Raw genomic sequence first — 13,609 nt, forward strand, 5'->3', positions numbered from 1 at the left:
GCAACAGCAGCACCAGTCTGATGCAGCAGTTTGCAGCAGCAGCACCAGTCTGATGCAGCAGTTTGCAGCAACAGCAGCACCAGTTTGCAGCAGCAGCAGCACCAGTCTGATGCAGCAGTTTGCAGCAGCAGCACCAGTCTGATGCAGCAGTTTGCAGCAAGAGCAGCACCAGTCTGATGCGGCAGTTTGCAGCAGCAGCTGCAGTCTGATGCAGCAGTTTGCAGCAACAGCAGCACCAGTCTGATGCAGCAGTTTGCAGCAACAGCAGCACCAGTCTGATGCAGCAGTTTGCAGCAGCAGCTGCAGTCTGATGCAGCAGTTTGCAGCAACAGCACCAGTCTGATGCAGCAGTTTGCAGCAGCAGCTGCAGTCTGATGCAGCAGTTTGCAGCAACATCAGCACCAGTCTGATGCAGCAGTTTGCAGCAACATCAGCACCAGTCTGATGCAGCAGTTTGCAGCAGCAGCTGCAGTCAGATGCAGCAGTTTGCAGCAGCAGCAGCAGTCTCATGCAGCTGTTTGCAGCAGCTGCACCAGTCTGATGCAGCAGTTTACAGCAGCAGCAGCAGCACACTCGTCTTAAGATAGGTCAAGTTTTTGCCGCATCTAAGGCCTGGTCAACGTGTTCCCTGGAATGGCCTTCACGCAGGAACTGGAACGTTCGCTTCACCTTCTGTCAACGCGACGGACTAGCGTTATGTTAAACAGGGACCGTACCAGCGAAATAGTTATTAGTTCGTAACTCGCTTAGCCAATCACTAAAAGATATTATAACTAAGCTCACCAATCAAAGACTAGAAATCTGCCGCCACGGGACGAGTACTTAAGCGATTTTTTTTAAGTTCGGCTCATTAAAAATCGAAAAAAAAGTTTCTATACTCAAGATTGTAGAGCTGTGACGATTCAAAATTATTTATAATTTGTGAGCGGTCTTTGGCTTAACCAATTGTGAATTACTATGTGCAGAGTTAATTTAATTTTTTCTACAGCCCAACAACACACGAACAACCAAATTTTTTGTAGAAGATTTCGAAAATATTAATTAATTTTTTTTTATTCTATAGCAATGCTGACGAAGTTTCTATGATTATTTCTTTTATTCCCACCCAACAAATATTACAGAAAAAAAGGGGTACGGATACTATGCTTCGTTCTCTATCGATCATTAGAGAAAATAAAGACTTGAATTTTAATTTATCGCAATGGAATTTTCAACCAATTGAAAACAAGATCTCGAGACGAAATCTCAGGGTTGCCCAGTGACTACAGTTCAGAATGCAAAAATTAAAACAGGGGGTTTCGGATTCGATCCCAGCTACCTGCGACAATTCTGATCAAAATCGGCGAGTTGCCGGAGTGGTTAATCACAGTGGACACTGAGGCAGTAAGTTGCGTGTTCGAGACCCACAACAAGCTGTGAAAATTCTGCGATGTTCAGAATCTGCGACAGGCCTGATGGCCTAATCTGCATCGTTGACACCGCTGTTATACTCGACCAATAAAAATAAGGTAAATACAGTGGTGACCTGTGAATGGCTTATTAGCGCTGCCGTCGTTTTCTAGTGCGCCATACAAGTTAATAGTGATTTGGAGCAATCACACAAATTTGGAGTAATCAAAATGCTAGATAATTTTTTATTTCAAATGAAAAATAAATTATAAGAGGCCTCTTTCATCCACCATTTCTTATTTCTATAATAGTGACATCACTATCTCATTCACCATCCTATAATAGTGACATCACTATCTCATTCACCATCTCAGAGAAATACCTTTCAAGAGGCCTCTTTAGCTCACTAATTTTCACTCATTAGTCATCTCATCCACTCACTCCCCATTTCATTCACTAATTCACCATCTCATAACTCATTCACTCATTACTCATCTCATTCACTCATTACTCATCTCATTAACTCATTACTCATATCATTCACTAACTCCCCATCTCATTCACTAACTCCCCATCTCCCTGTACTCACGAGAGCCTGCAGGGCCAGGAGATGGTCCCGGGTGCTCTTGAGGTCCTTGAGGACATCTTGGATGGCCTCCTCACGCCGGGTGCTGGGCCCCGCGGGCCTCCCCAGCCACGGGTCGTGGGTGGGGCCACGGGTGAGGCTCGTAGCGGGGGAAGAGTTCTGGCTGCGACCCTCGGGCTCCCGCGACGCGGCTAAGGGATAAATTATTGATAATTATTTCATTTATTACGTATTATTGCTTAATATTTTGATACAACGAGTCATAAGATATAAGTATTTGCTATAATTATATTAGCTGGAAGCAATTCTATTCATTCAGAGTATGAGGTGGTTTCAAATACTATATCATCGAACAATATTTAAATTTAATCTATTAATCTTAAAAAACACTGAATTAAAATTTGATACAAAATTGTTTGTACAGCGTGTGTAAACACTTGATCAAGCAGTAAGTAAGTTCTAAATCAATTAAGAATATTAATCTCTACCGTTGCTGTAACTGCATTTAACTGTTTTATTTTGTACCACAATGAGCAATGTCTTAGTTACTTCTTATACATGGAAGGCACTATCACTTTGAAACAGATCCGAAAGTATCGTATCAAGATTCATAATAATTGCCTGTAATTTACGTTTCCACAATTGCGATATTTATTATTCACTCCACTTACTAAAATCGGCTTGAATAATAAATAAAGTATTTAATTAATTAATTTTCGAATAAAGCAATTTACCTTTCCACAATTATCTTATTTATTATTCACTCCACTTACTAAAATCGGCTTGAATAATGAATAAATTAATTTATTTATTTGCGAATAAATTTCGTACCTTCATCTTGGTGGCGAGGGCTGGCTGGGTCCCCATTCCCCATTTGGGGGGTTGTACCTCTCACACTGGACTGACCAGATCCTCCTGGCTGGTTGTATGGTATTTGTGGTAGCTTGCGTCGACCACTCATGCGGTGTATCGTGTGGTACCTGCACAAACACAGCATATATATTTAAGTCAACATTGAATAACCCGAATCTCTTCAACATTCAATTACGTAAAAACAAATTGAGGGCCATTAGAAACTTCTGTCCATCATTTTCTCTACAGAATTTCCAGTATCTTTCTAATCGATAAAAAAAATATTGTCGAGTAATATTAAAACTTCATTGAAATCATTGAACTCAATGACTCCCATTGTCCCATTAACTCCTGAGGTCTCAAAATAAACGTTCCCAAATATCTTGATTCAAACGCTTTCATATCCTCTTCTCTACGAATTGATGAATTAGAACCTCACAAAAATTAACTTAATAAATAGTATGAATATGAATTAACATATATATTAATTTGCATTCACACCTGAAAGGGGAGTCGGCGTCGTTGGCATCATTGCTGTCGGCAGCGGCTGTGGAAGTGTCGAACGCCCTCCCGTCAGCGCTGCCGCTCCGCATTTTAGTTTCGTGATCCTCGATTTTCTCGCCGCTTTTCAGGAGTCCTTGCCAGAAGGTGAAAGCTGCCGGGCGGCTCGGACTTTGATTGGAGTTTGAAGCTCGAGAGTCTGAAGACGCTGTTGAGGCCAATTTAAAGAATACAAAATAGATAAAGCCTTCAGTAACACCAAGCATTAACCGACGATTGTTAGAGAAAGATGAATTGAAATTTTGAATAAAAACTATAATAATAAATAAATTAAAATTAAAGGGTTAGAAACCATTGTCATAACTTCGGAGCCTTTCTCTTTGCTGGATCTCGAAAAAAAATAAGTACAGAGAATATCTGAACGTCAGAGGTGACAATAAATCATAAACGAAAAATTAACTGAGTCCTAACATTTAAAAACCACACATTCTACATTTCACAACGTTCCCTAACAACACACCTCGTGCGTCCTCAGCATCAGTGTCGACTGAAGTATTGAAGGATGTATTCAGTGACGTCGTCAGTGAGGCATTGAAAGGCGACTGATTTCTTTGGTCAGGGTATGAGGATTTCTCACTTGTGTCGTGGGGCTGTACACGTGGGGACCTGGATTTCAAAAATTCTCCAGCGGATTTTCCCAATCCCCACTGAAATTTGTGGGAAGCTCGTAAAGAATCGTAAGCCCATCGAGAGCTACTAGCTCGACGTGGTAAATTCTCGTACACTGGTGAACATGGCCTGTAGAAATTGTATAAACATTACAAAATAAATCGAGTTGGAATGAAGGTGGTTCACAAAAATGCTTAGAAACTAACAAACAATACGTTTTGTTTTGAAATTGCTGCTAAGGAAATGTCCAGATGGCAGAGATTGATTTATGATCTTTTTTGTTGACTGTGGTGGACGTTTCAAGTTGATCAACATTTTCTTCATGAGGGAAAACATTTATAAGATCACTGTGATGATTTATTTTTCTAAGCAAGTTATAAAACGATGTTCGGCAACATCGACAATGCTATTTTCAAGGTTGGAAACCCCGAAGTTTTCAATCATTCGTTGAGTCCTTGGGTCAGCTGTCGCCCGTACTATTGGATTGAGAAATCGAGTTGGACTTCTCCTCTGCTGCTGAAATGTTTGAATAAAACTCCAATCCTGTCCGTATTAATATATCCTACTAACCAAGTGAATTTAATAAAAGTTCTTAATTTTAACTTGGACCTTCCTTGGCACACTTCCTGATGAGGGGAGCACAGGGCAACGAAACTAATTCGTCTAGTGACGAAAATAAAATTAGTTACCTGGGTATACCAGAGGACCCTGATAGGCTGGGTTGTCTCCTGAGGGTGCCTGGAGTGGTGCATCCTTCAGGATCATCAGTAGCCCCGGCACCAACGATTCCTCGACGAAGGGCACTCAAGTTCGGGGTTTTATCTGGAGCAAGGGGCATTTCCCCGTTTTGATCTGTCGAAAAAGGGCGCTGACTGATGAAATATATTCACTTGGACTTGGACTTCACTTAGAGTCTTATTCAAAAATGCATCATTGATAACTCCCTAGATTTTATTGTAATTAATCGAGTAGGTATGAATCATTATGACACCGAAAAAAGTTTATCATAGTAGTACAATAAGAACTGTTGAATTGCATAAAATTTATATTGAAATGATCCAAATTAAAATAAGTACTCTTAATACTTTACCTTTTTCCATACGTGCGTGTGGTTGTCGAACGGGTACTCTTGACACAGGCATTCCACTCGTCCTCTTTCCTTCGTCAGCTGCACTTCGGTCTGCGTCGTTAGAGGCCGTCTCGCCAAGTCCAACGCCCACTTGAATGTTCTGATTCTTCTGGTCTGTTTGTTTCTGAGAGTGAGAAGGACACCTCACACTCTGGGGTTTATAATGAGCGGCAAGGGCAAGGATAATCCGCATTATACTTTTCAAGTTGCCCTCCATAACATCTTTGCTTGTCATTTGCACCATCTTGATACGTTTGGCAGCCATGAACTGCAGCACGCGGTCGATGTTGTCGCGCATGGTTTGAAGTGCAAATTCGCCAGGCTCCCTCTGTATTCCAGCCACCTTCTCACCAGCTGTAATTAAAATATCATGATTCCAGATCATTCACAATCAAAGCATTATATATTGCTTGACGTTTTACTCTCAAACAATTAAAGAACTTCAGAATAAATTTACGAAATGAGCCAATTTTTCTTACGAGGAACAATTTTGGTTCCTTGAATTGTACTAACTTGATTTGATCAGCATTGTAGAATCTTCGAGTGACATTAAAACATGAGTGTAATCCTTGTATTATAAAAACAGTGTTAAAATCATATATTACCGCTAGGTAAATGTAAAGTAATAAATAATAATCATTTAATCAAAATTTTCCAAATGATACGCTTAAACTACGTACATTTCACTTTACTAGCTTTGTAACGTAGAAAAATTTCATCCCTAGAAGTCGCAAATAAAATCTTAACCTAAAATGTCGATGAGGTCGGCGAAAACAACTCCACTCTGGAGATCTCGTCTCAAATCAGAGATGAGAGGCAGAGACTTCTTGCGAAGCTGTGAGTTCACCCAGGCAATGTAAGCCTGAAATAAGATTTTATTTTCAGCAAAAACACCGAATTAATTTATCTTTATATTTCAATGAAAATATTATTCTATATTTAATATATAGTAAAAATATATATATCAACATTTAAAATATATATATATATATATTATAAATTCCTGTGTTGTGCAATTTTCGGCAAAGTAAATTTTTTGCAAAGGAATTCCTAACTCAATTTCTATTAGGATTTAGTGTAAAATTTGAAGTAAAGCTGAATTATTGATAAAAAATGTATAATTAATTTAAGCTTATGTTTATTCTGCGAAGATGACTGCTGAATTTTTATGCGAGTGTGAAATTAATAGTATTGTTGAATTTCTAATTCTCAAATGCAATTCTCTTGTATATTTCGTTCGCCTGGTGCATGCGTGTCACCGACATTTTAATTTATTTCGGTTTTAAATACACCTATAATTTCAGTTGCGGAGTTGGCTCTAGACTGAACAGAAGGAAATGTTTGGTACGTGTGTTTTAATTCTGAAGATCCATGTAAAGTGTATATTTTTTACTTTTATCGTGTTATACTCTTATACATGTGAAATAAATTATTTTACTTCTTGATCATACCTTAATTATGTGCAATACTAATTTTATGTAACCCATTTTTACCTTTGTATATTGTTTGTTTACAGAAACCGATTTTATAAAGAAAAGGAAAACGAAAAATCGTGTATTTAAATCCTTCGGCTAACGAATATGCGTAACAAGTATATCAAAGATAGAATGAATGTGTCCCAAAATAATTTTGATGCTTTTTGATGCGAGAAAATTCAATTGGACCTTCAGCAAATCAAATGATAATGATGAATTTATGAATTACCAATCATTCAAATGAAGTTATAAATAAAATTATTGATAATGTTTAGTCTATGCAGCTGCCCGAAGCGTACCTGCAGTTGCTGAGTCCATTCCATCCAAGATGCCGACGGAGTCACATTGTCAGAACATCCCTCATTCTGTGATCTCAACTGCACTTTTTCATCTTTTTGCGGAAAAGCCTCACGAGTCACACTTTCCCGCTCCGTCATCTTTCCCGGCTGCGAGCTCTCGCCCCACTTTTTCTCACCTTGCGGGTGAAAACTTCTAGAATTTCCTACAGGAGCAACAGGCCTCGAAAAGTCTTCCCCAACTAATCGGCCTCTCGTGGTTGCTGCATTGATTCTGTTTTGTGATGGTTGGTCACGCACTGTCAGACCATTAGAATGGAAATCTTCTTCTGCTAATCTGTTTGTTTGCCGAGAATTGTCTACTCCGAGATTCCTGGTCTTTTCCTCAGAAAATATCAGATCATCAAATTCTCTTTGACTCGGGGGCCCTCGACCATCTTCAGTTTTACTTCTTTGAGAAGAAGGCATAAAATTTCCAGAGCTCGTTCCGCTGAATGTTTGCCGTCGAGAGGATAAAACGATGTTGTCATGCAACTCCGATGATTGAAAATCATTTTTTGGATCATCTTCCCTTTTGATCTGAGCGTCCATTCCTCTCGTCAAGATGACCTGCCGAGCCCTGAAAGTTCCTTCGTTTTCATCAGGAGATCTAAAGCTTCGAGTATGTTGAAGAAGCTGCTTTGAATCATTTGATTCTCGGATAAAAAGGACAGAAGTGTCCTGCTTAGAATGTTCTTGAATTTTTTCGGGACTGTGATTTCTTGTGATTGGTTGAACCCTTCCAGAAGCGTTTCCACTGCACCGTAATTGAATATCCATGTTATCTGTTGCAAAATTTCCGTTACGCTGATTCTCAAAACGTTCGTGGGATAAGCTGCCATTATAAACATTATTTTCTTCGCTAGGAAGTTGACTCCGAAAATTAAACGGCCTCTCAACAACTTTTTCGTCGTGGATTCCCTGCCTAGCGGCTTGCAACCTGCTGTGCTGAATTTCGTTGTCCATATCTCCGTTTTGGTGGAACGGTTTCCGAGGGCTACCAGATTTATTCATTGAGCACAGGGTAACACTCTCCGTTTGGCAGTTGTAACTCTGATTGGTAGCTGATGGAGGATAGATGCTATCTGAAGGTAGGATCTGTGACATTGATGTTGGAGAGGGGTTGTAGATGTTCACATTTTCTTTCCTGGGACTTGACTGAGAGTAACCTGAAGTTCCTGGTCCACAGTTCGAGTTCAGAGCTAGATTCGATAAGTGAGAAGATAACATTAAATCTTCAGTAGATTTCGTTGAAATAAAATTATTGGTTTCATGTGACACATTTGGGCAGTTCAGAGACCTCGGACCGCTCTCACCAACCCGAGAGTTCATCGAGTCAAATCCAGAATCTTGATCTCTAACGTTCCATAGACTATGGCTGGCCACATCAATGTTATGCCGGGGAACTTCACGAGACAAATCTAAGTTTTTCTGATGGATCAAGTTGTTTTTCCCTTGACACGGAGGACCTCCGCCATTTGATACACCATCTCCGTGGCGACCAAGCGGCACAAATAAGTTTTGCTCAGAACGAATATGCAGTAGACTAGGATTGTCTGGGCGAAAATTTTCAGGCTGATAAGCGTTGTCTTCGTAGCGATATTTCTCGCTAAGTTGCGAGAACCGATTTATTCGTTCATGGGCAAACATTTCTTCTCTTCGCGCGAGTTGCTGTGAACTTACTGGTTTAGCAGCCCCGGGATCGTAAGCAGACCCATTTATGGCCATGTTACTGCCGTAACCGTAGGTCGGGGGTGGAGGAGCCTGGTAGACACGACCTCTCACATCAGGATGAGGATTATGAATATTGTACTCATGATTCTGCCTCTCATCCCGGTAACCCATGTGGTGTTCATAAGGAGGGGGGCGGTCTCGACTGCTGGTCTCCTGGCCTCGGAAGTGGGCAGGTAAAGGCTGTCGGTTTGTAGGTGGTGGATTCGATGGCGACCGGACCTTCCCTGCATTATTATCCCTCTGCAGGCCTCTGCGAGGGAGAGTGCATGTTCCTGGGGCAGTTAGGTGTTGCTGGTGGTATGGAAGTGGAGGTAAAGGCTGGTTAGGGGGAGCTGGCATGCCGTGGGGATGAGGCCTCACATCTCCGACGCTGGCGTTAGCTTCATACGAGGTGATGCCACCCAGCCTGCGAACAACAAAAATAATTAAGAAATGTAATTGTTATTAAGTTTTGAAAGGGGTAATGAAACTACTATTGATAAGTTAATTATGAGTATCTCGAGACTTAGATACATTATTTACTCAACCATCGTGGATTTTTCGACGATTCGTTCGGAAATAAGTTGTTATTGGAACAGAGGCGTAAGATTTGCGGACAGAATTCGGTGAGTTCTCTGATTTTCGAACATTTATTAAGGACGCGTTTGACTCGGCGACCGTCTCGACGTCGCGAACGGACGCGACCGTATCCATATGAACGGATAAGAAATTCTATCCTTAATTTTTTTAAAATTGCACTTAAAATATATAGGTGCGCATAAATTCATAAAAAATTAGGAAGTTTAACGTCATTGCATATTAAATTTCTGGAATAAAATCAGGGGGTGATCTAATTTGAGGCGAAATGCATGAATTTTGAAGTAAATTGTGCTGGTAAAATTACCTTAGCGTCAATCTGCATTAATCCCAATTTCTCTCAAAATGCGAGGAGAAAACGTTCGTTTGGCTACACGACCAAAGTTGACCTACGCACCTGCCGATAAAAGTAGTAGAATTTTTGTCATCAGCTGAACTCGCGGTCCGACACAAAGAGGTATCACTTTTTGACATAAGGCGCCTCCACATGGCTTTTTTACGATTCTTTTTGCCAGTGGTGGTCAGCATGGAGTCGTCTGTTTCTCTTTGACTCTTTTGGTTTCTGATTGTGTTGTCTTGGTCTTCATTTTTGGATTGGTCTTGCCTTTTTACATCCACGGTTATTTTGCCAGGCTTCAAGGTGGCGAAGTTTTGTCTTTTCGTCGTGAATGAAATCGACTTGACTGGCCTAACATCTTCTGCCGGCTCATCGTGTCTCGGAATGATGTGAACTTCGATGAATTTCGTAGATCCTTTCTTTTGTTTTTCTTTTGGGTTAGGCCGAATGTTAGCTTGCCAAATACTCCTAGATTCTTTTCTCGTGCATGAATCTTTCTTCATCACTTTCTGATTCTGCATCCGACTCCTCTCATTTTTCTCTTTTGTTTTATATTTGTCGGGAACATTGAGTGCTTTCTTCGTTTTATTCAAGACGTTTTCGTTTATTTTCAAAATTTTTGATTTTGCAGCATCACCTACCATTTCTGTAAGCTACGCAATTCCTTATTGTAGAAATGGCAGTTCCCAGACTCACTCGAACTTCAACTTGCTGCAAATAGCACTGACCGTTATAAAGGAAATTAATAATAACCAATAACTAAATTAAAAACTGATATATAATAATCAAAACTTCCGATGCAAACAATTAGTTGTAAAACTTAACTGATGATCTTAAAAATTAACGCTATCAATTATCTGAAATCACTAGAATCTTTTCGTTTAATATTCTTTTTACAAAAATCTCCTACTGATGCATATATATAGACTCAGCAATGAGTCTATATATCCGATATCTTTGGGTGACGCGCATAATCATCTCATTACAGCATAATTAGTTTGTGTTTAGTGTTTATGAGAATTATACGAAATCGCAGTTTTAAAGACTGTAATGCAACGAAAGTTTTTCGCCTGTTATAAATTCCTAATAGCCATAAATAATTTGCTAATGAAAGACAACTCTTCCACATACCACACTTAACCGATGTAAATGACATATTTCATGAGATATGAAAAACAAATGAACGCTAAAATGATTTCCGTCTGACATTTTGTGGAGAAAAACTTACTTAAACATCCTAAATCTTTTACAACACAGTTAGTGCAGTCTCATACAACACCATTATTGGCATCACGTGAGGCTTCCCAGATGAGAACATCTTTTATATTACTCACGCACCAACATGCCTCTAATTAAAGAGGTAGTAATTCTTTATAAACTTTCCATAGAACTTTTACGAGTTCTGCGGAAAGTTTTCATAGGCATGTGGACCAGTTGAGTCGTGACAAAAACGTCTGCATGAACTCGCTAAGATTTATTTTTTAAAACAGTTTGTCAACGAAGCAATTTTCAAGCATCAAACTTGAACTTTTATGCAGTCTCTTGGTACTGCATTATTTGTAATGATATATTATATATGCCTTGTGCTACCCGGCCATTCATGTAAAGAATGACGCAATTCAATAAAAATACTAAATTAATTCAGATTCAAGAATCTGTGGCACTAGCTATAAATATAGGGCGCGTCGTGAAGGTACCAAGGTTGCATAACGTTCAGGTCTCGTGATGCAATTTGCATTCAAGCGAGGGCAGTGGAATCTTCGACGGGGATCGCTAACGTTCGACGCAACTCAATTTGAGCGGTCGCGAGATGTGATGTGTCCATATTTCTTTAAGTATCTATATTCAGCGGAAAAATAAATCATTCAAATAACCAGTTCTTCATTTGAAAATCACTAATCCGTAACAACTTTTTACTTTTTTCATTCAATAAAAAACAGTAATCAATCTTTTACTCATGCAAAAAAAAAGTTCTGTCATTTCCACATCATATTGCTTGATGTTTAAAACCCTAGACCCATTTATGTTGCAATCTCCCGTCGCCATTGCGAGCATCTGATTCAATGAATTGGCGTGGTATATTCGTGAGCAATCTTCAAGATCGTATTAAAAGCCCTTGCGCAATTCATTCACATTCGATTTGATATCACCGAGTCGTTTGTAAGCGTTCAAAGTTAACAAGGTCCCAGTCTATGAGGTAGTGAAAGTATCGACGATCGGTGCTTGGTAACGGGGCTTTTGATGAGGTTAAATTGTGGTGAAGCTTATCATGAAGCGTGTTTTATGTATTTGATGAAGATTACGATGAAGCGTGAGATGAAGCTTGCCATAAAGCTTTTTACGAGCTTATGGTAAAACTTGTAATGAAGCGGAGTGTGAAGCTTGAGGTGAAACTTGCGTAAGGAACATGATAATGCCCCTAACAATTAATTTATAATCTTGTGGCAAGACATCAACTTATTACATGTACTGTGAAGGCTTGAGTGGCTTCCAGTACGACTAAAATCGACTAGTCTCAGTATCAGTATACTGGAAAATAAGTTTCGATGCACTACAGATATTTTTCAGCGATTTTTGTCGGATCTTGAATCCTATCGGCAAGCAGCCTCTGCGTGATCTTTACGCGTCAAAGCCAGCTGTGCGTGTCAGCTTCCGGTGGAGCGGAAATGCGCATCTGTCCTTTCTTTCTTGGTAATCTTGATACTTGTTTGGGACGTAGCAGTCCCAGGCCACGATGGATCGCCGACTCTCAGCGAACTCAATTTGTTGGACTCGGTATCATCAACCAATCATCCACGAAATTTTCAACGAATAATTTAGAAATTACGGCGCATTGATCGATTCAATAAGCATCTAGTGTTATTAAATAATATCTATAAGTAGCAACTAATATGGCTGTATGCTAACATAGTTTCATTTCTTGTACTTGTGCAAATACACCAAGAAAAATTTTGTGTTTGATAGGTATTAAGGTCATCCGAAAACGAAAAGTTCTTCATTCTTTTCATGTCATGGAACTTTTCTTCCAGGCCTAAAATCGGAACTCAAAACCGCGGAACGGAAGCGCAAGTAAAGCAGATGGCGTCCGCCTCCCATTACCGGCTCGAGCAGCTGCTGTGGCTGCTGTGGCTACACTGCAGGTAATGTGGCTAGGAATGCTACTGCTTGCTGTGGCTGATGAGACTACACTGCAGGTAATGTGGCTAGGAAGGCTACTGCTTGCTGTGGCTGATGAGACTACACTGCAGGTAATGTGGCTAGGAAGGCTACTGCTTGTTGTGGCTGCTGTAGCTACACTGCAGGTAATGTGGCTAGGAAGGCTACTGCTTGCTGTGGCTGGTGAGGCTACACTGCAGGTAATGTGGCTAGGAAGGCTACTGCTTGCTGTGGCTGCTGTGGCTACACTGCAGGGAATGTGGCAAGGAAGGCTACTGCTTGCTGTGGCTGCTGTAGCTACACTGCAGGTAATGTGGCTAGGAAGGCTACTGCTTGCTGTGGCTGCTGTACTGCAGGTAATGTGGCTAGGAAGGCTACTGCTTGCTGTGGCTGGTGCATTTGGTGTGGATGTAGTAATTAATTTATTTAAGCTATCACGACAAAGTTGACTACAGAATTTAATGTTGCTGAATAGGCGGTCAAAATATATGATTTTATCGTTGCAATTTCATGGACGGGAGATAGAATTGCTGCCTGAATAGGAATTTGAAAATAAATTCAGAATTAGGCATGAGGAATCACACCTTCATTATAAATAAAAATAAATAATTAATTCGATATTTCAAAGATTGAATTAATCAGTGATGCGACATCGCTTACTATTCTTTAATAAGAAAGATATGGAAGAATATCGGCCATCGAATAATATTCATAACGAAAAGGCAATCTGTAGCACAAGGGAAGGCGTGTTAAATATTTCATGCAAGTTAAAATTTGTCATTATGCTTTCACACAGAAAAATATCAAAAATGTAAATTTGTAACTACCCGATTCATATAAATTTTTGATTACCCAAAGTTCATTTTCAAA

General features: G+C 39.9%; 1 protein-coding gene across 3 annotated transcripts in view; it reads right to left on the bottom strand.

Annotated features, from left to right (window-relative positions):
* Positions 1-13,609, bottom strand: part of LOC108676477 — a 51,564-nt gene that overhangs the window by 13,417 nt on the left and 24,538 nt on the right. For 2 of the 3 annotated variants that reach the window (XM_047882916.1, XM_018164556.2), the window contains 8 exons: positions 6,901-9,076; positions 5,874-5,988; positions 5,088-5,480; positions 4,687-4,849; positions 3,849-4,126; positions 3,329-3,536; positions 2,807-2,955; positions 1,979-2,166 (listed from right to left, as the gene is read on the bottom strand). In XM_047882916.1, the coding sequence (XP_047738872.1) occupies positions 1,979-2,166; positions 2,807-2,955; positions 3,329-3,536; positions 3,849-4,126; positions 4,687-4,849; positions 5,088-5,480; positions 5,874-5,988; positions 6,901-9,076 (3,670 nt within the window). Of the gene's footprint in view, positions 1-1,978; positions 2,167-2,806; positions 2,956-3,328; positions 3,537-3,848; positions 4,127-4,686; positions 4,850-5,087; positions 5,481-5,873; positions 5,989-6,900; positions 9,077-9,643; positions 10,300-13,609 lie in introns of those variants that run through there. The other variant, XM_047882917.1, reaches the window with a different exon arrangement.

The sequence above is a fragment of the Hyalella azteca genome, unplaced genomic scaffold, assembly GCF_000764305.2.
Source record: "Hyalella azteca isolate HAZT.00-mixed unplaced genomic scaffold, Hazt_2.0.2 contig11629, whole genome shotgun sequence".
Classification (NCBI taxonomy): Eukaryota; Metazoa; Arthropoda; class Malacostraca; order Amphipoda; family Hyalellidae; genus Hyalella; species Hyalella azteca.